Below are 25531 nucleotides of genomic sequence, written 5' to 3' on the forward strand. Positions count from 1 at the left end.
GGGACATTACACCCAACTTAACACAGGAATTCAGTTTATATACTAAGAGAGGTTAAAAAAAAATCCCAAAATTACTATTTATTCTTTTCATTTAAAAAAATCTTTCTTTCTAATTAATCATACAATTTCTAACCAGTCTTTACTTTTTTTAAAAATTTTTAAGGGTTTTTTTTTTTTTTTTTTTTAATTTGCGAGAGAGAGAGCGAGAAAGGGAACACAAGCAGGGGGAGTGGGAGAGGGAGAAGCAGGCTTCCCGCTGAGCAGGGAGCCCCATGCAGGGCTCGATCTCAGGACCCCGGGACCACGACCCGAGCCGAAGGCAGACACCTAACAACTGAGCCACCCAGGGGCCCTTAATCAAACAAAAATAAAAAAGCCAACAAAAAAACACAAAATGCCACATCATGAAAGTCATGACCAAAGTAGACTTCAATACTTGTCAACTACTGGGGAAAAGCAGTAAAATTTATTGTACTAAAGGAGAGGTTATCCTTTATGAACCCCAAATTTAGAGAAATCATGTAGCATTCCCATAACTAAAAATAAATAAATACAAATAAAAGAAGAGAATACATTTATTACTAAAAATTTGAATCTAATTCTATTTAATTGGAAGTTTATTGGCAGAAGTTCTAATAAAATGATAACTGAAAATGTGGCTTGGGATTATAAAAAGCAGATTTTTACCAAAGTTAAATTTCAACTAGATTCTACAATCACATTTAGTCTAGGAGCTTAGGCTAAGGACTTAGGGTGATCTCACTGTACAGGCTATGATTTTACTATGAAATACCATTTTAATTCAAACATATCAGCAGTAGTTAGCCTGTAGAGTATCTAGGACACTAAAAAAACCCCACAGAATGTTAATTTTGGGCAACAACTTTTATGAAAGTAAAAATCTTTAAAAATTCTAAAGCCATAGAAAATCAGTTTGAATGTATTTTAATCCTGGAGAAAAAAATTGATGGGATTTAAACTATCAAACCTATTTTTTTCCTGTGAACACAGTATGTATCTATTTCCTTGAAACTATTTTAGAGGCAGTCAACACCCCCAAATAAAAATATTATTCCTATCTCAGTTTAAAATCTAATAAATCAGTATTATCTTAGCCAACAACACAGTAAACTGCATTATGTCAGATATATAAAGTTGATACAGAAATCATCTGAAAGCTTTGAAATATTAGAACCGAAGGCTTTCTGCGTTTGTAAATTAATGGCTTTTGTGGCGGAGGGACTAAGGTACTTAAAACACTGTAACATCTTAAAATCTACAACAAAAGGAAAAAAATTACTAATACTAGTTTTTAAAATTCACAAGTTAAAATAATGCAAAACAAATTTGTCATTTTTGCTGATTTTCAATGTTTATACATGCAGTATAAATTACAAATATATATACCATTACAACACCATCTAAAAGAAAACAATGATGTATAAAATCTTTATGATAAATAAAATTATTGCATTTAATGTCATTTTCTTGAAAACCAGTCATCAAATTCCTTAACGTCATATTAAACATAAACATTACCAGTTCAAACTAGAAGAAATGTATGCCAATACCAGCTTCTGACAACAAAAATAAAGAGGTTAAAAGCCCTGCAGTTTGTCTGAGTTAGGTCAGATAATCATGGAAACAAAGGAATATTTAAAATTATTTATTTTATCATTATGCACAATGAAGGAAAGCATTATAGAGAGCAGAGTTCTTTCCCACCATAAAATTATTTACATCCATTTATTTAGCTAGAAACACTAGCTAGAAGAGGTACTGGTATATTCCATTTGTAATAATTTTTTACAGCAAACAATTGTCTTACACTTGGAGCATGTTGAAAAAAAATATTGCCTCGTAGGTCTTTTTTTGTTTTTGAGTCTCAGTCACTAAGAGCTCAAGGTACTTTGAGAGAATCCTGGTCTCCTAGATGGTCTGATGAATGCATTAAAATCAAGCAATGTGTTTGTATTCTGAAAATATTCGTAAATCCATATAAATGTTGCTTGAGTCGTGGAGCTCATCTCTCTCTTACTGGCACTATGACACATGACGGACATCCATTATGAAAGCTTCACGCCAATTTTGTTCTGTTCCTTTTTCATTAGCCGCTGTGCCTCCTTCTCCATTTTCTTCCTTTGTTGTTCTGCTGCTCTCTTTTCTCTGTCTGCTATCTTCTGCTGCCTAAAAAGGAACATATTCCTATTTTTACTTTTAGAAAATACCACACAGGTAAAATGGCAAATAAATTCCAGAAAGAAATAGCGGTGCCTTTTTACCAACATCAAATGTAAGTTCGAAAAATCTTTCTTCTCACTGCTTTGAAAATTTCAAAGATTTTCAAAAACAGTGTTTCTTTTAATCCTCCGAACACAACTTGCAAAATAAAAGAGTGTTGTCTCTATGTTACAAATAAGTAAAATGAGGCAGAGGCTAAGTGACTTACCCAAAGTCGTAAGATTAAGTACAAGGAGAAGAACCCACATCTTCTAATCCCTCTTCTTCAGATTATTTTCACTAAAACACTACGTCCATTGGACCACACCTTCTTTTTGATACCATTCTGAAAAGCCTGATGTTGAGGACTAAATCTGTTATTATAATAGTTAGAAACACTCTGCTGAAGGAAGTCAAGAACACAGATGTGCAGAACACAATGCACAAAGAAAACAAATGAAGCACAAGCCTTCCAACTGGAAGCTAGAAATCTATTTAAGGATTAGCATTTGGCCAGCTCTACTGAGGAAGGGGCAGAATAGTGGGTACTTGCTGATTATACATTATGAGATACTTCCCTCCTCCCTGGCCCCTCCTTGACTCCACTGAGCTAGAACCACTGGCCTCTTTTGTTACTGATTGACTTGTGTGGAGAGTGGAAGTAGCAGGGGGGTGACGAGATAGGACAAAGAACAGAAGCTGGTCCCGGATCTAAGGTTTAAGGCACGAGAAAATAGTGAAGCACGCAAGGTTGAGGGAGGAAGCTGTAGGTCACAGTTACACATGGGATGGGCAACAGGAGGTTATAAAACAGAAGAATCCAGTGTGGATTACCTATGTTTGGGATAGCTCAAAGGGGACTCTGGCAAGTGAAACATATATACCATTCTCAACATATTTATAAGTGGGAGTGAGCAGAGTTGTGTATGACCAAAATTCAAGAAAGTAGAGACACTTATTTTAGGCAATATTTTGACCTTCACCATCAATTAACTAAAGTTTCAGAAGAACAGTTTAACAGAAATCTACTTTTCACTAGCTCTGATCACTTCCTAGCAAAACTGATAATGTGCCCCCTAAAAAAGTCAAAATGCCCATGGCAAAAAGGGAGCTGGAAAAGAATTATAAAGAGCTGGCTAGCTTACAAACAAACAAGATCATCAAGCTTTCACCAGGTTATTAGTTAAAGCATAAACATCAACAGTTAATGTTCCTGGAAAATGAGGCAATTTAGAGATGAATGCAGACAAAATCTGTTTTCCCTCTCCAGATACACACCCGGAATTACTGAAGTACCAGAATCTCCTTCCTTAACTTTACGGATTACTGTACTGGCAGTATTAAAAGTGGCAATGGAAAACAGACTGAGAGGACACACAGCGTGACCACACTTCAAAACTTCGCAGTGTTCTTCCGGGGGCAGTAACAGCGCAGGAGTCGTCCAAGTGTCTTTGACTTTAATTTATGCAAATGGTAGCAGGAAGCATGCGTATTACCAACTGATAGGTTCCCTCTCCTAAGCTGTCATATAACATAAAACACTAGGTTTAGGGTTTTGTTTTTTGTTTTTGTTTTGTTTTGTTTTGTTCAGAGTGCAAGAGGGTAGCGTGGAAAAAAGGTACAGTGGGTATTAAGATACTTGTGAACTCATCAACTCTATAGTGCTGTCGTTAAGATTACTGGATTCAGAATGAACAGGCCCCTCTCCTTTATCCTGTGGCTAATGACACTAAAAAGCACTAGAACCCCTGAAAATGTTCTAAAACACTTGGACTTCTATATCTATGATGTATCCAAAAAAGAGTAAAAGAAATAGATAACTTTTTTTGATAATCCATGCAAAATAAATGTTGCCATTTACAATTTTAAAAAGTCCTTTTACAGTGAATAATAATTAAATAAAAACTAAATATTTAAAACTCTCACAACTTTACTGACTTTTAAAAAGTGATACATCCCTATTTAAAAAAAAAGCTGAAAATAGGAAGGACCAGACCAAAAAAAGTCAGCCATAACTCAACCGCACCCTCTGCTGGCTGTTTAAGGTAACTGTAGTTAACTGACGAAGACAGGAAGGGAAAACACAAAAATGAAATCAGTTGTTTTGTTATTTATTTTCTATCCCTATTATAAAAACAATCTTTTAAGATAAAAAACTTACATCACTGTGTTTTACTATATCATCTTTAAAAATAAAAAAATAATTTAGATACATTTAAATATCTGAGCTTTTCACCAGTGATGATGGTCACAAACTTTTTTAGGGTAAATATTTTGTTTACTCTTTGACCTAATGCAGCAGTAGCAAGAATTAAGTTTATTTGCTCACAAAAACAAAGAAATAAGAATATAACACCAAAAAACACAAACTTGAAGACCTCAGGAATAGTATTTTCTTCTCTGTAGAATGGATAGTACCTGACATAATTATTTACCTCACAGGGCATCAGTTGAGTACATCAACTGAGCTATATATACAAATGTAGAGTGCTATATAAGTTATTTCCATCCGAATGTGCAGTGCTGGGCAGTATTCTAGACCATGGGGAAACAAAAATAAAGGTATAACTTCTGACCTGGAGGAATATATAATGGTGGCTCACGTTTCAAGAGATAACTATGTTTTACAGCGAATGGAATACAAAGCAAATAGTATAATATGATGTATATATATATAGAAGATCTAATTTGCCATTAATAACATTATTACTCTTTTGTTCCTATAATGCTTTAAATTCTAAGTTTCTGTGAGGTTTTAATCATATAAATAGCATATGCAGTCTGAAATTTAAAAATCCTATATTACCTAAGCTCAAGTGAGAAAGAATGAAGAAAAACACAACTTTTCAGCTTTCTTGACCTCAAATGCAACATGAACAAATTGAGTTCTTCTACTCAAACTATAACGTAAGTATAACTAAAATACCTCAGAACTTCTTCTGCTTGCCAGGCCGCATCTTCTTCTTCTTCCCACGCGTTGGTATTTTCCTGCCAGGTATCTAAGTCACCTAATTCAGGCTACAACAAAGTACAAAACAAAATTATGATAGTAAAGAGCTCCTCTTTCTCCACTTAGCAGTCAAGAAGAGTATCTTTTATAACATGACGCAGACCCTGTCACTCCCCTGTGCCTTCTTCACGTCCTCTGTAAGGCCCAGGTGACCAGGCCCCTGGTCTGCCTGGAACGGAGCTGTTTCTTGTGATGCATGACTTTCAGTACTCAACGGTCCTGGGCAGGTCCAGCTTTCTTCTATTTTATGTTTTATACTGATTCTTTTTTTTTTTTCTGCCTACTTTAAGTTGGAATGGACAAGAATAGAACATTTCTTCTTTCTGTTTCTCTCTTTTTAGTGAAAGGACAGGGTGGGGGCAAGAGAAGAGACTGACTGGAGATGGAATTAGAGATGCCTAACTACTCTGTGCTGAGATGAATCGGAGGACCCGAAGTTTCCAAATTGGCACAGCCATTTTCATTTAAGCATAAGTAATTTATAGATTTTTCAGTGGTTCTTACTAGGTGGGTCCAAGGCAAAAACAACAGATCAGGCAAAATTTGCTCTTTCCCCGAGTACTTCCCCATTGTACTTTTGTTGCCTGTCCTACTTACCTGATCTCAGTAGGCTGGCCTTCCACTATTTCTTCCATTACACTTTCCAATATTCCCCAGGCTGGACCTCTGAAAGTCCACTTTTTCTTCCACAAACCAATAAAAATGCTTATTCTGGAATGTTTAGTTAGGTGCGGAAGTGACTATGAGCATAAAATAACTGGCACCAATCTATGAATAGATTTATTACACTTTCTTTTGAGCACTTACACTTAAAATTGAAATAAAATGTGTGGTTTTTCTCCGCCTAACCATAAACATAATACCATCCTCTGTTAAAACTTTTTAGTGTATTTCTGATTATCTGTTTAATGTAAGTCTCTAAAAGTAAAATACCTACATCAAATGAATTTTTTTTCAAGCCACTGAACCAAAATACAAATGACCCTCTTGAAAAACTATCCCAACTTACCCTACTGGCAGCAACAGGTGGAAGTCTTGTTCCCCTGTACCTTTGTCAATACTGGTAATAGCCTTCTTTCATCTTTGCTAATTGGTTAAGATTTGATAATGGTGTCTTGTTATTTTACTTTCGATTTCTTTGAGAACTAATAAGATCAAACTTTTCTTCATGTTATCAGGCTATGTCTATTTCTTATTTGTAAGTGTATCCATTTTTCCACTGAGGTGTTTGACTTTCTGTATATAAAACATTTAGACATAAAAAAAGTGAACTAAAACCACAAAAAGAGTGATATCTGATCCTTTAGTAGAGATGGCCTTCCAAGTTAAAAAGTTTTAAAGGATAAGATGGATAGAGTTGCTACATAAAAACTAAACATAGGGCACCTGAGTGGCTCAGTTGGTGAAGTGTCCAACTCTTAATCTCAGCTCAGGTCTTGATCTCAGGGTTGTGAGTTTAAGCCCCGCACTGGGCTCCACACAGGGCATGGAGCCTACTTAAAAAAAAAAAAAAAACAAAAAACCCTAAACATATCTGCCCATCAAAAACATCTAAACCAAATTATAAAGGCAACAACAAACCAAAAAATTGTAAGATGACAGAAAAAAGTTAATATCCCTAGTATAAAAAGCTATCACAACAATACAAATGATTAAACTCCAGAAAAAAAAAATAGAATGTGGAATTTAAAAGAAGAACCTAATTGGTAGAATGGGTGGTAAGATATTTTTGGAGTGGAGAACAAAGTGCAGTAGATTTACCATTCTCTCCTAAACAATGCCCCCTTATTTCGTCTGCTGGGAGGAAAATACGTGGAAATAGCATTGGAGACATTCTCCATCTACCCTATTTACCCTTTCCAACTCTGTGAGGAGTTATATATTTACAACGTCATAATGAGCTATATTAGTGTTATAAAAACTTATAATTACAAGTGGCAAACATTTACAAATTCACTGGATAAGTCTGAACCACTTTACCAATATGGATCAAACACATGTGAATAAAGTATAAAATTTAGAAATATAAAATAAAAAATTAAACATGCTGTGCTACTTTAGAGAAATATCTATGGTGCTACTGTGCTCTCATAGCATGATGTAAATGCACAGGAGTAGGGGCACCTGGGTGGCTCAGATGGTTAAGCGTCTGCCTTTGGCTCAAGTCATCTCAGGGTCCTGGGATTGAGCCACAGAGTAGACTCTTTTCCCTCTATCCACTCATGCTCTTTCTGTCTCTCTCAAATAAATAAATAAAATAAAAATAAAAAAGTAAACGCTAGGAGTTATCAAAATTTATGTGCAATCATTTATTTAATACTACACCTTCCCTACTAGAATGCATTCTTTTGAAGGAAGGACTCTTACTTTCCACTATAGTACTAGCACCAAGCACCCTGTCTCACATTAGTAGGAATAATTTCTGACCAATGAATTAAAAACATACATAAACATGGGTCCCCTAGAGAGACGGGGCCTCTGAAGCACCCATGCAGTTTCAACAAACAAATAAGATAGGCCGATGTGGTGGTTTAAAACTATGTCTGCAAATTCTTTGGCACTCTTCCTTCAGAGGTAGAGCTTAATTCCTCTCCCCTTGCATGTGGGCTAGATTTAGGGACTAACATCCAATGAATAAAATAATGTGGAGGTGACAATGACTTAAGACTAAGTCATAAACAAGCATTGTGGCTTCACCTCTGCCTGCCTTCTCTTTCTCGGGGATTGCTTGTTCTGGGACTGTCAACGGTTATGTTGTATGGAAACTCAAGCAGCCCTATGGAGAGGTCCATGGCAAGGAACTGAGGTTTCATGCAACCAACCAGCATTAATTTGCCAGGCATGTAAAGTGAGCCCCTTTGAAATGAATCCTCCAATTCCAGTCAAGTCTTCAGATGACTACAACCCCAACTAATGATTTGCCTGGAAACTCAGAAACCCTGAGCGAGAACCACCCAGTTGAGTCACTCCTGGATTCCCAATCTATAGATACTATATGAGATAAAGAATATTTACTGTTTTAAGCCACTAAATGTGGGGTTGTTATATAATAATAACATAATAAATTGGTCAATAATTACTAATCAATAATTAGTCAATCAAAACATGCTTAAGCTTAGATCTGGGGAGAAGTCTGGACATTTTTTTTTTTTTTTAAAGTTATGGAGAGTTCTTTGATGATGATGACTACCTAGAGCGTCAGACTGAAAATTTTTTTTAAAAGATTTTATTTATTTATTTATTTATTTATTTATTTATTTATTTGAGAGAGAGAGAGCACGAACAGTGGGGAGAAGCAGATTCCCCACCAAGCAGTGAGCCCAATGCGGGGCTCCACCCCAGGACCCTGAGATCATGACCTGAGCCAAAGGCAGACACTCAACCAACTGAGCCACCCACGTACCCCTGGACATTGGTGTTTTTAAGAAAATTCAAAACTGATTCTCAGATACTTTCAAGGCTGAGAACCACAGTTATATACTTTCCTCACTACTTTTTGTCCTTCAAAGTGATGCATTTAAGTCAAACCTACTACAAGTCAAATTATACTTTAAATGTAAGTATACTCTACTAGGGAAACAATTCATGACTCACTTAAAAATAACCCGCTTTTAAGTTTAAATTTCAGTGGTAATCTCTTTAAAGGTCACATTTTTTTAAAACGTTTTTTTAGAGAAGGAAAGTGAGAAAGCACGAATGTGTGCACATGTGTGTGAAAAGGGGAGGGGCAGAGAGAGAGAGGGAGAGAGAGAATCTTCAGCAGGCTCTGTGCTAGGCACAGAGCCCAAGGCAGGTCTCAATCTCACAACCCTGAGATCATGACCTGAGCCGACATCAAGAGTTGGACACTCAACCAACTGAGCCACCCAGGCACCCCTAAAGGTCACATTTTGTAAGTACATATTGTATTTGTCTTTTATGTGTACATTGGGACACTGATCTTAGTAGCCGATGTAATTTACAATCTCATAAAAGGAAAAGACTGCAAAACTCCAGATTAACGTCCCTCATCTGCTAAGCCTGTTTTGAAGCACAGAAATACAAATATTATGTTCAATTCATTTTGATTTTTTTCAAGAAAACAAAAACCCTTGCCTATATATTATTAACATACTTACAGATTGATGAATAAAAGGCATATCCTGTGTAGCGGCTAATCTACTAGAGAAACCCGTGCTACCATCTGGGATGCCAAAATTTAATGGTTCTCTCTTCTTAATAATGATCTGAAAAATTGAAACAGAATTATGGGAATATTTTATGCATCTATAAAAACAGACAAGCTAATTAAGTGACCAAAGTATTCTGTAATTATTTCAAATATGTCCTACCTTTCTTCTTTTAAAATTTATAATGTAAAGGTTTTTTTTTTTAAGTCTGTAAAGACTATCAAAATTCCTAGGCAATTGTCACACAAATCACATACTAAGAAAAATTCCATTTTACTTATTCTTTTTTTTTTAAAGATTTTATTTTATTTTATTTATTTGAGAGAGAAAATGAGATAGAGAGAGCATGAGAGGGGGGAGGGTCAGAGGGAGAAGCAGACTCCCTGCTGAGCAGGGAGCCTGATGCGGGACTCGATCCCGGGACTCCAGGATCATGACCTGAGCCGAAGGCAGTTGCTTAACCAACTGAGCCACTCAGGCGCCCCCCATTTTACTTTTCCTAAAAAAACAAATTTTCCTCTTCTCTCTTGAGACCCACAAAATATAAGTTGGCACTTTTAGTCACCATATTAAATAAGAACACGTGTCACATTCTACTAAAGTATAACCATCTCTCTTCATATGGTCATCTATGAATGCATTAGCTCTTTCAAGGCAGGAGTGTTAGCTTTGTAGCTTAAAAACATTTTCAGTCTAACTAGTTTATTAAGGTACTATTGAAATATTCTAGGTTCCTCTTAAGAGCAGCAATATACTTCCAAAATATAAGGTATTCATCTACTAAGACATGCAAACTCCTTGAGTTTGAGTTCAGCACGGAGTCATTTGGACAACTTAACAAAAACAAAACTGATTACAGAATGTAAATGTTATCAGCCTTGAAATTGTAAAAATAAATTTATAGCTGAAAATGGTTGGGAGGTAGAAGAGGGTGAGAAGCCCTATTAGGAAAGGGTGGAATAAATAATGTCCTCATTTTATAAAGTGTGTTTTTAAGAAATATTTTCTATGCATGCCTGAACAAGAAATGGAACTCTAAGCATGTTTTTTTGTTTTTTTTTTTTAGAAAAAAAAGCAGAGTGACTAGTGAGGTAGACTGGAATAACAGCATCATAATATTTGGAAGAGGGGGAAGAGCAGTGAGGGTAGTATAAAATAAACCCTCATCCACCATAGTACGAAGTCAATGGACAATGTCTGTGATTAGTAAATCAAGGCACAGTAACATAAGCATATTATATATAGATATGATTTGAAAAAAACAACAATAGTATAAGCCCAAACAGGGAAAGTTATCAGTGGTTGCTTCTGAGAAGTTGAAATGGCTGTTGCTTTTCATTATAAGCTCTTCTATATTCTTTGATTTAATTTTTTTTTTAAAAAGTACATGTACTATTTTTGATAAAAAGAAAGGAAAATATTTAGCTACTGTTCTTTTCCCAATAATTCCCTCCACCTTTAAGTGATCTTCCATATCCAATTCAAAAGGGATTAAGCAAAGTGTGGACGACTAACATAAGCCCACAACAATTATTCTGAGAGTCCTACATCAGTTTTATTAATGGTTACAAACAATGGAAACTACACCTATCAGTCTGTAGTCATCACTAAACTGTGAACTCTTTTAAGGTCAGAACTTCATCTTAATCAGCTTAGTCTCTATAGCAGAGACTGCAGTCTAGAATCTGGTCTACTGTTGGATTTCAGCAAATGCAAATATAACTTTAAAAGACTTGGGGGTGCAACTTACTAGATCTATGTCTAGGTCACTTGAATATATAAGCTTGTTTAATATGTTAAAAAACACAACAAATTGATCATTAGAAATAGGCTTTCTGACAAATATTAATTATACTGTCTGATTTAAATATAGGAATCTGAAAAACAGTTTAATTATTTAACCTCCCAAACCAATCTTTTACATACTTTCTGAGTTTTCCTTATAGTTGGTGTCATGTCCTTAAAATAGTCAGGTTCCAGTTGTTCCAAAGCATTTTGTTGTGTTGCTACATTCCCACTGCCTCCTTCAATCTTTACACTTGTGGGGGCGTCTTCGTCCCAGGAAGTCCACTCTTCAACATCGGTCTTCATTGAATCCATCAACAGTGTCAGCCACAAAGGGGTAATTTAACATCTCATTCATCATTTATTAGAAAAACAGGCTTTCTAAAACATTGGTTTTCAAACTTTTTGACCAACAGGAAAATAAAAATTTTATAAAACATACCAAAACTAGATCAAAAGTTTAAAAAAACACTTACTTTTACTAGAAGTTAGACAACTGGTTCTATCCATTAAAAAACAAAAAACGAAACAAAAGCAAATGCTTTAAAATGTGAACTGACATTTAGAACTACAGTCCACAGAAAGAATATTGAAACTTGCATCCTAAGCCTAACCAGGCTGATTGCCTGATTGAAAAAAAAAAAAAAAAAAATTCTTGATAGGATTTATATAAGACAGAGTCTCAAATATAATATTCAAAATGTCCATGAAACAACCCAAAATTATTCAGTAAACAATCAGTAAATTTCAACTTGCATGGAATGATAACACAAATGTTATAATTATCTAAGACTTAAAATGGTTATAAAAATACTTTAACAAGCAAAAGCAAACACTCTTGAAACCTATGGAAAAATAAAATAGAAAATTTCAGCAAAGTAACAGAAAATACTGTGAAGAACCAAATAAAAATTTTAGAATTAAAAAATATAACAACAACAAAAGCCTGACCTGACTACCAAATTAACTTCCTGACATACTAATTAATAGTCTGTAGTCCAGTTTGAAAACCATGGTTCTGGAGCACTTATTCAAACTTAAACAAAAATTACCTGTTTAGGAACTGATGAATAATCAACTGTAGTTGGCAAAGTTATCTGGTCTCCACTTAATTTCCGTCCTCTGCCAGATCTAAAATAAAAATGAAATAGCTTATTTCAATAATTACCAAAACAAGCCTGGGTAAAAGCACTATGGACAGTAACTGGAAGCTTATAAAAAAGGTCTTTTATGGGGCGCCGGGGCAGCTCAGTCATTAAACGTCTGCCTTCGGCTCAGGTCAAGATCCCAGGGTCCTGGGATCGAGCCCCACATCAGGCTCCCTGCTCAGTGAGAAGCCTGCTTCTCCCTTTCCCACTCGCCCTGCTTGTGTTCCTTCTCTCGCTGTCAAATAAATGAAATCTTTAAAAAAAAAGGTATAATTTTACAATTATTTATTTTTAATAATTAAGAGTTGCTCATCAAAATATGAAAAGAAAAGGCATGCATCAAGTATCTTTTAAATGTGTTTAAAATCTTGGACAGGACAACAAAACTGCTTTTGGCTTAGGACTCACAATTATAGATAAACTCAGGAGGCATATAAAGACAAAAACAAAAACAAAAATGCAAAGTAATTTCAAACCATATTCCTTCGAACGCTCTGTTGGTGAAGATCTGGGACACCTATCCCTTTTTGTGTGTGTGTGTGGTTTTTTTTGTTTGTTTTTTGGGGTTTTTTTTTTAAGATTATTTGAGAGAGAGAGAGAACACACCCATGCACAACAGCAGGGGGAGGAGTAGAGGGGGAGAATCTTCAAGCAGACTCCCCATGGAGCTCGGTCCCATGACCCATGAGGTCATGACCTGAGACAAACCAAGAGTTGGATGCTCAGCCAACTGAGCCACCCAGGCGCCCCCACCTATGCCGTTTTAACCAGGATGGCTTGGCTTTTGTTTGTTTTACTGATTTGGTTTTTTGGTAAGATTACCTATCAAACTATTAAAAGTTTGAAAATCACTGGGTTGAACTAAACTGTAATTGATAAGGATTAGTAGGAGAAGCACTATATTTTTTTTTAATTTTTTATTGTTATGTTAATCACCATATATTACATCATTTGTTTTGGTGTAGTGTTCCATAATTCATTGTTTGTTCATAACGGAGAAGCACTATATTAAACAAAATAGGTATAACTCAATTGCTAAAAGCATGGGCTATGGAAACTATGTAAACCATAGTTTTAAATGTTACTTCTATTAATTATGAGTCTAGTTAGAATCAACAGGCCTCTCAGCTTCAATATCCTCATTTGCAAAATGTAGGTATTCAAACCTACTTTTGCAGGTTTGTTATAAAGATTTAACTAAATAACATATTTAAAGCAGCTAGACACTAAGTGCCCAGTATATACTAAAAAAGAAAAAAATGGTAGCTATTATAAATGATTAATCACTTACTTCATTTCAAATAATCTATACAGCATCTACTTAGAGCAAACTGGTAAAGTTAGTTATTTTTACTACAAGATTAGAAATCATATTTTGTTTAGGGCGCCTGGGTGGCTCAGCTGGTTGGGCGTCTGCCTTCGGCTCAGGTCACGCTCCCAGAGTCCTGGGATCGAGTCCCACATCGGGCTCCCTGCTCCTTGGGAGCCTGCTTCTCCCTCTGCCTCTCTCTCTCTCTCTGTCTCTCATGAATAAATAAATAAAAAAAAAAATCTTTAAAAAAAAAAGAAATCATATTTTGTTTAAAGGATAAATAGAAAACACAGTCTACTACAAAATTTATGATGTGGACCTGCTACTTTTAGAACACAGGATCTAGGTTCCTTCTGACACGTAAGAAAAGCTTATTCTAACAAGTCAGTTTTCTTTAAAAGTGAACATACAATCAATCCTAAATAAATTATTGTGAAATTTATAGTGGCAACAACTGTCCTTAATATTTTTTAAATCAAATGCATTCTTTTACTAAAAGTATTTTAGTTTTAGAAAATACATATGTAAAGAGAAAAACACCCATAATTTATCTGCTGTTAACCTTCTGGGAATTAATACCTAGTCTTACCCTACTTTACTTGGTGAATTTCTGGCCATTCCTCCTCACGCTCTGATGATCTGAGCACTTAGTTCACTATTTTCCCTACTTCCCAAACCCGGTCTTCTTCCTGGGTAAGTTCTATAGTCACCAAAATTTTCCATTTCTTTCTTGACCTTTCTTCCTCCAGTGATCATCTGCACTCTATTTCATCCACTCATTTCCTTTGCCATACTATGGACCTATTTTTTAAAAAATCCCAAATCACTCTACTTCTAACAATAAATGTCCTTAATCCTCAGAGGTTTTTTTTTTTTAAGATTTTATTTATTTAAGAGAGAGAGAATGAGAGATAGAGTTTTAATAGTTATAAATGGCCACTTAGCCAGAGAATATATTTCCTGGCCTCCTTTGAAGCTAGGTGGTCATATGATCCCTAGCATATGTTTAAGCTCTAGACAGTAAGCTTGAGAATAGAAGTGTTGTGTGCAACTTCTAAATCAAGTCCGCTAAAAAAGAGAGCTGACAGCTTTCTACTTCCTCTTTTATTATACCCTCCTCTGTGTGTCAGTACTTTTTTTTTTTTCACAGTACTCCTGGCCAAAACAAATACCTAACAGTTCCATTGATTACATAGTTAGACCCAAACAATTTAATACTTATTTATGTCCTAACTACACAGCAGCCATTTGCAAAAATACTACATATAAAGAAAAATTGTATTTTGATTTCATTCTTAAAGAACCACAATCACTAATGAAACATATGTGTGGGGCTACTGGATACTGCACAGCTTCTCAAAACTCAAAATCAGATTGGATACTACCGTCCTCACTTTCTGTTCCATATTAATTTTAGGTTCAGTACTTGCTTTAGTTACAACCTAAATCTTAACTTTGCAAAGACAGGTCACTAAAAATACAAGTAAACAAAAACTTATCTCAAACATTCGAGAATATCTGCAAAAGTAATGCTGCACTATCTAATGTTACAAATGTGAACTACCTTGAGCTAGTAGTTTGTGCAGCGTTTAACAGATATTGACTATCCCATTCACTGTTTTGCTAGAAATTTAAAAAAATCCTGATGATACCCCTGTGAGTTTAATGTGAAGCCCTGAAGTGCTTCTGCACATAGTTCTAGGGTACAGTATAGAACTACAGAACTATAGCTCTACGGTATATCTGTGTGACAAAATAGAAGGAATTCCAATCTTTGGATGACTTACTGAAGTAGAATGATTTATCTGACTAGGACTAAACAGTCCACATTCCACATTCTGGAATATTATTTAAGAGACCAAAAACAAAAATCTATTTTGTGTGGGGTTTTTCCGTTTAAGTTTTTTTTTAAATACAAAAACAACATTCATATTATAGTATATAAAGAAATACTTATTCCTAATTCCACCTAACCATCTTAAAACATTCTGGTAATGAAATAATTATGTACATAAAAACTGTCTTATTACAATGAAAATTGGTCTGCTTTTTTCTGAAATTCTATAGGAATAAGAATATGATTTTAATTAAAGATGTAAGAATTTGAAAGAATGAAAAGAAGTAAAACTCTACTTTCTAGATCTGAAGTACAGAAAATAATAAAAAAAATACCAGACAGTAACGAATGAATACTATAATCAAGTTATTTAGCTTAAGTATAGTCTGCCCTGCCTTTTTGTAATTATGAAGGCATCCAAAACCAGCAAGAAGATAAACAAGTCAATTTGAACATAAAATTTGTTTACCTGCATATTAATCTCTTTAGGAATGAGAATACTGTAGCGAGGCAGGTGCAAACTTTAAATAACCGAAACTGTGTGATAGCCATGGTCGAAATCAAAACCTGTGGAAAAAGCATAAAAATAAATGCACTTAGCTGATTTCATAAGCTATATTCCCATTCTCAAGTCAAGCTGAAAGGTCCTATTATGAGCTCTGAAAATCAGACATTTTTTACTTTTCTTCAGAAACCACAAATATAACACAGTAAATTTTATTTTATTTTATTTTAAGGCTTTTGTTTATTTGAGAGAGCGAGAGCACATGCGACAAGGGGGCAGGGAGAGGCAGAGGGAGAGAAAGAATCTCAAGCAGACTCTGTGCTACGCATGGAGCCCAATGCAAGGCTTGATCTCACAACCCTGACATCACTACCTGAGCCAAAATCAAGAGTCAGGCACTCAACCAACTGAGTCACCCAGGCGCCCCATACACAGTAAATTTTAAAATTAAAATGTAAATTATACCGACAATTCAAGAAACAAGATTTTTTTTTAAGATTTTATTTATTTATTTGACAGAGAGAGACACAGAGAGAGAGGGAACACAAGCAGGGGGAGTGGGAGAGGGAGAAGCAGGCTTCCCATGGAGCAGGGAGCCCAATGCAGCGCTCGATCCCAGGACCCTGGGACCATGACCTGAGCCGAAGGCAGATGCTTAATGACTAAGCCACCCAGGTGCCCCCAAGAAACAAGATTTTTAAGTTTTCAATAGATGAGAGGAAAAAAGTCTTTCTGAAATATTCTCAGAATATTTTTTAACTGAATTTCAATTACCTATTTATGTATTATTTTCTACTAAAAAATCAAAAAAGCATAAAACAGTATATATTGAATCTTTTGTACCTTTCGAAGTTTGAACCACATGAACATAACAGTACTATTCAAAATATTTTTAAACATTTTTAACTTTTAGATAGATACATTTTATTATGCTCATTTTAGAGATGAGGAAATTAAATTAAGAGAGGTCAAATAACTTGCCCAAAGTCACATAGCTACTAACTTGCAAGTAACAATAGAGATCATCTAGTCCAGTGGTTCACATATCTGGGGATCCTTTAAAGAAATGATACCTGGGTCTAACCCCAGTAAATCAATTAAATCATATTCTCCAAGGGGCAAGTTCCACTTAAACTAATAAGACTACAAAGGAGACAAAATATAGTCAACAGAAAAGGGAGCCAAAAAAAAAAAAAAAAAAAAAAAAACAGAAAAAAGCAGGGGAGAACAGAAAACAAGGTAAAGGGGAACAAAAAACAGATGGGACAAGAATAGGGAAAATACACCATGCTAACACTAATCAAAAAGAAGTTGAAGTGACTATTTCAATGTCAAAGAATAGATTTCAGAGAAAATATTATTAGCAGGCATAAAAATGGTCCTTTCATAATGATAAAAGGGTCAGTAAATCAAAAGCACATAATAATCCAAAATATGTAAGTCCCTAATAACAGAATTATGCCAATATCATAAATAAGAGGTGACATTACCAGAGTCTGCAGATATTAAAAGGGTATTGAGAAAGTATTACAAACAACTTTATGCCTATATCTATAGGCATATAGTTCTATGCTTCAGTCTGAGTAATAGCAACACCAGCATACTACATATACTGTTTGTAGGTTATGCCTTATATAAAAGTTCAAAACAAAAATATAAAAACAAAACAAAAACAGAAAGCAAGGAAACACAGTTAACTCTTGTGATACCTGATCCTAATTATTCTGTAGAGCCACTACTGCCATTCCCTTCAAAGAAGGGCAAAACACACAGCTAGCTCTTTTTATTTCTAGAATTACAAATGTAGAAAGGCCAAGCAGACTCTTCACAGTAACAAAAGTTCCAAAAGGCTCCCTTAGCAATGCCCATACATTGAGGTTGTATCTCCACATGAGCTCAATGATTTACTGAATGCCTATATTTGGAGTTGACATACTAATTGCAAGGATGGAAAGAACAGTGACTCTAAGAGTATGAACCAAAAAAATTTTAAGAATTTCACTATTCAAGTAACTTAAATACTTCTGACAAAAAAAAAAAGAAACCAATTAGTGGTTTACTAGGTTTAAAAAAATGCAACAATTTTGACTTCTCCTTTCTCTTAGCCCTGTATGTCCAAACTGCCAAAAGGCCTTACTCCATTTCCTAATACTGCCTATAGTCTTCCCTATTTCCACTGCAATCTCCCTAGCATAAGCCTTTATTACTTCTTGCTGGGGTATTATAAAACCTTTTTTTTTAAGATTGATTTATTTGAGAAAGAGAGAGAGAATGAGTGTGGGGAGGGGCAGAGGGAGAGAATCTTCAAGCAGAGCCCCCACTGACCACAGAGCCCTGTGCAGGGCTTGATCCCAGAACCCATGCGTGAGATCTTGACCTGAGCCGGAACTAAGAGTCAGACGCTTAATCGACTAAGTCACCCAGGTGCCCGTGCCCCTATTATAAAGTCTTCTTAATTCCAGTATTTTTCTCTTACCACACTTACATTCTCTACTTCGTACTATAGTTATTTCTATATACCTTATCTGCCCCGTACAATCCTTCCCCAGAGGATCTTGTGTATCTCGTACCTCCAGTTATCAGTTGCAAAGTAACACCTGAAAGGTTTAACTACTTCATTATGACTAGAACGACCTGACAGTTAAGATGATGAATAAAAGTTCCATTTTAAAGCTGATTTGTCAAGAATAAAACTCTTAACCAAAAGAAGGCAAACTTCCCTATATGAAAATTCAGGCTAAATTTTTATAAAAATTATAAACAAAATAAGATAGCTAGAAAAGAGATTGTATGGAATGTGGCACTTGGGGGGAAAGGGGACAGAACTGAGGAAATACTCAATCAGTAAGTTTTGAAGGGAGAAGACATTTAATATTTAAGGACTGGGGAGAGGAGTGGGTCTCAGGATACATACATGAATGCAGAGTTGAAAATAAATTTCATATAGAGCCTTGGTAACCACTGTCACCACCTTGCCACAAATATTATTGTATGTCATTGTTCAGTATTTGTCAACTTGAATGACTTCAATGGTAACCGGAAACAAAATTTAAAATTTTGTCCAACAGAAAAACAGAAAATGGGACTATTATTGACAAGAGAATAGAATTCTCTTCGTAGCAATTAAGAATATCCTCATTCTTCAGAAAATTTGCTTTTGTAATTATCAAAAGGATCTAATATTCGTTGACCAACTCCTATATGCTAAGCATGATCTAAAAATTATGTCTCTTAACCCATAAAACCATCTTATGACATAGATACTACTGCTCTCATTTCATAGAACTGAAGCACAGAGAGTAAGCACACGTTTCCATGCTCCTACAACCAATGACTCAGATTTAAACCTAGGTCTATTTAATTCAAAAGCCAAGAACATCTCACTAACAATAAACATTCTTACTAATTCAGTGATGATATTATAATTTCCAGACTAAATTTTCCAGCCGGTTGCAATGAAATGGGGAAAATGCAATCAAGTTAACTATCAGAACTTTTTATTTTATCAATTACATTGATTTGCAGGCTGGAATATTCTTTAGGAGCCACAGTTACTTAATGTTCCAATTCAATTCAACAAACATATATATTTAGCACCTACTATCTAACAGATGCTACCCTGGGTAATGGGAAAAACTACTAACCCAATACAGAGAAACCAAGTGTTTGTTGCTCAGTTGTCACAGGCTAGTGACAATGCAAAGGACTGAGGAGACAGGGCCCCAATCAGTCTTGCTCAGTTTGGTATTTCTAGGTCTTAGCCAATGCCAAGCACACAGCAGGTACTCAACTATTTGTTGAAGGGAAATTAATGTTCCTTGAGCACTCAGTATGTTCAAAACATAGTTCTAGACAATGTATCTTCTATCATATCGCTGGAATCCTCTAAGGACAAAGGAGGTAAATTCCACTATACCCATTTAACACATGTGGCTGACAGGCTCCAGAGGATTTACTCACCCACGATTTAAAGAGACTGACCCCAAGCCTAGGCTCTCCTCACACCATATCCCGTTTGATAAACCTTTTAATTTTATACTCATTGCCTCCTTTTTTTTTAAGATTTTATTTATTTATTTGACAGAGAGACACAGCGAGAGAAGGAACACATGCAGGAGGAGTGGGAGAGGGAGAAGCAGGCTTCCCGCCCAGCAGGGAATCCGATGCGGGGCTGGATCCCGGGACCATGACTGGAGCTGAAGGCAGACGCTTAACAACTGAGCCACCCAAGCGCCCCCTCAGTTTGATTTTTGAAATGCTCTCTAGGTAGCCAATTTAAGTGGGCATCTTAGGCTACTTTGCACTTTGGTTACTTAAAAATACTTTCTAAAACTGAGAATTGCTAATATAACCTAATTTTCAAATTAAAATTTCCTTTAAAATTAGGTGGAAAATACAAAAACTTGAGATATAGCAGGAAAAGGATCAGAATTATGAAGCAACCTATTCTCAAGGCTTTTGGAGAAATGACCTCTCTAGGAAATCAACAGGAATGAGAACTCAGCTAGGTCAAGTGAGGAAGATTCACCTACAATTTTAAAATACACTGCGTTAGAAGCTGCAAGATTAAGTATATCTTTCTTTCTTGAAATTCCCCGTAAACTGCGGGCGAGACCCTTTCAGTAGTCACTGTATCACAATGTTAAACAAGCCACGCCAAAATCTTTTAGTACACACTAGAGTAAGTAAGTCTTCAATTGCTGTAATTCTAAAAATATGTCTGAAATTTTTCAGTACCAAAATTTTAAAAACCATGTGACTTAGTACAATACAGAACAGCCTCAAATTGTTTGTAACTCTCAAGCTGATTAAGGACTATCGCAAGTCTCCAAAAATAAAATTTACCTGAACTCACTTACGTGAAAAACCAAGGAGAAAGGGAACTAAATGTACAATGTGGGAGCGGGTTGTAAAGTGGACTGCACCATCTCTGGCCACTCAAAGTCAGGCCCTCAAATATGTGACACCAACTCTTACGAGGGCAGAGTTAAGGTCTCCTGAATGACTCAAAAGGCAAGAGTTCCATAACTAAAATGCTTTAACTTCTGATTACCCACCTGAAATTGGATGATAAAAAAAATCATACCCACTGTACAGATGAGAAAAAAAGACAAGAGCATTTTCAGGTTGCACAATCCGACGCCATACACTCGGCGCTCTGTGAAACGCTCTAAACCGCTGGAGGTGGGTGCAGGGTAGGTTGGGATTTGGATTTTGGAAAAATCTGGGAAGCAACAAGGCCTGTGGGGGGGGGCAGGAAGGACGAGCAAATTTCCCTGCTGGAGGCCCATTCCGGGACTGGATGGTTTCTGCGCCCGCGTCCCGCAGGCGTGTCTCCCACGCGTGAGCGCGGCATGGTGAGGGCTGCGCGCTCGGGGCCCGCTCCCAGTCGCAGTTCCTTCACCCCAGAGGTCACTCCGACCCGGAAACAGTACCCCAGAGTGGCAGGCGGCCGTGGAAGGGAGAAACCCGGTGGAGAGACGAAAAGGTGGGAGGGCGGGAAGTGCGAGGCGAAGAGGAGGGCTAACCAGGCAAAAGCAGAAGACCCCCACCCCACCCAAGGACCAGGTTGGGTTTGGGGGGCAAGGGGGGAGGAAAGCCCCTCGCGGGCACGCGCGAGTCGCACACACTCACCTGCCCCTCCCCCTCCCCGCCCGCCCGGCGGAGGCTCCGACTGCCGCGGGCCGCGCGCGCACACAAGGCGCGCGCACGCGCACTGCCGGTCGCTTCCTCGAACTCGCGCTCCGCCCGTTCAGTCCCAGCCCCGCTCATTCAAAGCCGGGCGCGCGCTCCGTCGCAGCCGCCGTTGCCTCCGCGCAGCTGCCATGGCCGCCCCCTCCTCGGGAAACCCTCCCCCAACCCCTCCCACTTCGCCCTCCTGGAAGGCGGTTCTCGGTGGTCTCCAGGCCCTCACTTCCGCACCCCGCCCAGATCCTGTCTGGCCCAATAGACGAGAGTCTGAGGGTCCGGCGACTGGGCTAAGCCAATGAGCGCCTGGGGGGCGGGCCGAGCGGCGGCCGGCGTGGCTGTGGCGGAGGCTCGGTCAGGGGTTGATGTTTTATGACCGTTTTGGGCTGTACAGGCTGTTCTGCTGCACAGTGCATGGGCTCCTTACGTGTTGCCCTACTTTCAGTGCAGAGTACCTCCGCGCCAACCATGCCCCTTTTCGTTTGGCCCACAGACTCCCCCTGCCTGATGGGACCAAGGGAAAGCAGTGTTTAGGTTGCCAAATTGAGGGAGCTGCGGCTTTCTCAGGGTGATTTGGCTGTCGGGAGGCCAGATCTCAATCATTCCTCCACTTTAGGGGTGCGAAACGTTGAGTTTAATTCAGGACTTTGCCTCCTCCAAGTAACTTTGATTGAATTTCCTTTAGAGGTTAAAAAACGGAACTTAACCTTGTCCCTGCATTTGTTCCTCCCTTGCCTCGCAGGCTAGCCATTCTCCCAAACTAAGGTTTTCTTTTTCTATGGTTCTCCCTTTGAAGTCTCTTACTTTTTGTCTTCTTTTTATCCCGTATGCTATGAAAAGGCCAAGGTTCTTTGCTTATGGGCGAGGGGCTCTTAAACTATCGGCTCCACTGTTGCATGGTGAGAGGCTGAAAGCAGTTCATGTTTTTCTACCTTTTTCGCTACAACTGTCTTGTCCTGTCACCCTGACCAGCCTCCATCTACCCGCTTACGTTCTAGTATCCACCCACCCGTGCACTCCAAATCTGTACCACATTTCTAGTCATTGACCTTGTTTATCCCCAAGAGGGGAAGGAAGAGAATGTTTATAACTCTTGCTCTAGAATGATTCTATGTAACTTTGGATACATTATTTCATCTCTAAAGCTCAGCTTCCTTATCAGTAAAATGACCATAATAGCGCCTACTTCATAGGATGGCTAACCCTTTCAAAGCTCTTAGGGCAGAGCCCGGCACATAGCAAACATACACAGATTAATAGCTGTTACCGCAGCTGCTGCTAACTGCTCACTACTAGTAGTACTACTAGTAGTAGTAGTGATAGTAGTAGGGGTAGTAGTAGTAGTACTAGTACTACTACTACTACCACCACCGCACTATTGCATCATCATTCCCAGTTACTACGCCTCCCTAAATCCACTAAATCCTCTGCAGTCTTTTAAACACCTGTTCTAACCTTAATCTCTTCAAATGCCTAAATTCGAAGAATTAAAAGTCTCCAAATTTTTTTTGATTCCTCTAATCAATAATCCAAAATAGGCTACATCTTGACATAAACGTTTTCAAAGGTATGTCTTTGCTTCAAATTATTATATCCCTATGATATTTTTCTTCATTCTTCATTCTTCAGTTTTCTTTATTAAATTTGCCATTTCCAAGTGAAATAAAAGATATATTTTTCTAGAAACAACTAGTAGTGAATATTTGTTTCCAACACACTAAAAAACAAAACTTGTCAAAGATTGCAAACTTAGTTTACTTTAAAAATATCTATGAAATAATAGTTTAAAATCATCTTTAGTCACTGAGTAATAATTCCATAATTGGGGATCATAGGTGCCAATAATTTGGGATCTTTCATGGGGACCACCTCTTGGGAGTGTGCAATTTGAAGTCCAGTCCTCTGACCAAGGCTTGGGTGGAGTAGGGATAGGGACCACCAAATGTCAAGTGGGAGGAGCATAAGGGATAGACTTGGTATATCAAAGATTTCTTTCTGAATTGCCTGTATTCCATATGTTAACAGTTAATTCTACCTGCTCTTTATTCAGACCATTTTGCCCACTTTAAGGTCTCTGATTTGCCTCTGCCCAATCCCTAATCACCAGCTTGATTTATTCACTTTTAACAGCTTCCAGCTCACCATTTAATCTCCCAAGTCAAAGCCTTTATAGGTTTTGTTGTTCCGAGTTCTCCCCGTTGGTCTGAGTAGTGTTTTGTCAACTGACCTCCCATCCCTGCCCAGTAGTAGTTCAGGCAGACCTTGCAAACACAGCCCAGTGCTTCCCAATCTCCCTAACCCAATTCTCTGGCTTTTCACTAAAGGGATGATTTTTTCCTCAAGCATAATTTTAGACCTGCTGTTCTGACTTGGTCTTTAATGGCTTTTTATTAATGAGCAGCTGTCCATGGTTGAATACAGATTATAAAGTCACATTCATTTCTTGAGCAAGCAAAACAAAGCCTTGGAGCTCACAGTGACGGTTTTGAATAGATACGTTTGAGAGCAAAGGATATTCTGATGATAATTTTAATGGATTGTTTTATTGTCTTTCTATTCTAGAGACTTGTGCTCGCTTTCAAAATCATACATTTTAATATTCTGAAAAATTATAACTTATTTTTTAATCTCCACATCACCATTTAATAGTTAGGATCAGATGTTTAATAGAGAGACCGACAAATCTGAGGCAGCTTTTTAAATTTCCTTTCTATTAAAATAAAATTGACTCTCTGTGAAGCATCTAAATATTTTCCATCATAAATATTACTATAATGTATCTCTATAGTGATTTTTATTGCTAAATACAGGAAGACCCAAGGTTTAAGAACAATTTAGAGTTAACCAAATTAACCTTCGGAAGATGCCTAGATAGGAATAGAGAAAAATAATCCATGTCCTTTATTAGAAATGGATTCAATTGGGGGCGCCTGGGTGCCTCAGTCGTTAAGTGTCTGCCTTCGGCTCAGGTCATGATCCCAGGGTCCTGGGATTGAGTCCCACATCAGGCTCCCTGCTCGGCGGGAAGCCTGCTTCTCCCTCTCCCTCTGCTGCTCCCCCTGCTTGTGTTCCCTCTGTCATCTCTCTATCAATAAATAAATAAAATCTTTAAAAAAAAAGAAATGGATTCAAATGAAAACACTTCTGTGTTTCAGTAGTGAGGTACAACCATGTAATACCTCTTGGCCACATTGTTATTAGAGCTATAATACAGTTCAGCTCTATTATGAGTTAAGTAGACTTGATCTGAGTAGATCTGGCAATGTAAGGCCATTTATTATTTCTAAGGGTAAATGTGTTAAGATTCACTCAAGTAACAGCTTGTCATATGTACAATACAATCTGCCTTGTACATGAAAACTTAAAAATGAAACAACACTGAACCAACAAAGCCTAATTCATTCAGCTATAACATGAACTATAGCTATGGCTTGAACACATTTGAGCCTTGGTTTTCTCATCTGCAAAATCAGATTAATAATTCCTGCCTTATAGGATTATTTTGCAAAATGTATGTGTTGGAAACAAAGCAGATCAATGAAAGTTTTATCATTTTCAAGTCCAGTAGAATCTTCTTTCAGCTCACAGCAGGGAATAGAGCTTCCAGGAAAACAGGAGTGAATTTTCTCTCATCAGCAACCAGAAATAGACATGTTTGTTAGTTACACATAAAAAAGGGGAAAGAAGCTTTTAAAGTTTCATTCTGAGCACATCACCTACCTCCTTTGCCCCCTTTGATTTTAAAGACAGAGGGTGAAAAAACAGTTGTTAAAGGAAAGCACCCACAATCCTACCCTCTCTGTGCTTTTTCTCACTACTTATGGGATATTTTGCTCATAACGGTGTCTGTTGCCAAG

General features: G+C 37.2%; 1 protein-coding gene across 2 annotated transcripts; it reads right to left on the minus strand.

Annotated features, from left to right (window-relative positions):
• Positions 1–588: 588 nt before the first annotated feature.
• Positions 589–21823, minus strand: EBAG9 (estrogen receptor binding site associated antigen 9). 2 transcript variants are annotated; one of them, XM_028122533.2, is made up of 7 exons: positions 21621–21823; positions 15951–16048; positions 12237–12315; positions 11326–11484; positions 9349–9456; positions 5147–5238; positions 589–2187 (listed from the first exon to the last, which is right to left on the minus strand). In XM_028122533.2, exons 1-7 carry the CDS (start codon positions 21756–21758, stop codon positions 2067–2069), a joined length of 795 nt encoding a protein of 264 aa, XP_027978334.1. In that variant the 5' UTR covers positions 21759–21823; the 3' UTR covers positions 589–2066. The 2 variants fall into 2 exon arrangements, with proteins under 2 accessions (XP_027978334.1, XP_027978336.1); XM_028122535.2 differs by lacking the exon at positions 21621–21823 and adding an exon at positions 21044–21128.
• Between the last annotated feature and the right edge of the window lie 3708 nt (positions 21824–25531).

This window comes from Eumetopias jubatus, unplaced genomic scaffold (genome assembly GCF_037043125.1).
Source record: "Eumetopias jubatus isolate StellerSeaLion01/CBP00866 unplaced genomic scaffold, mEumJub1_p1.0 scaffold_4, whole genome shotgun sequence".
Classification (NCBI taxonomy): domain Eukaryota; kingdom Metazoa; phylum Chordata; class Mammalia; order Carnivora; family Otariidae; genus Eumetopias; species Eumetopias jubatus.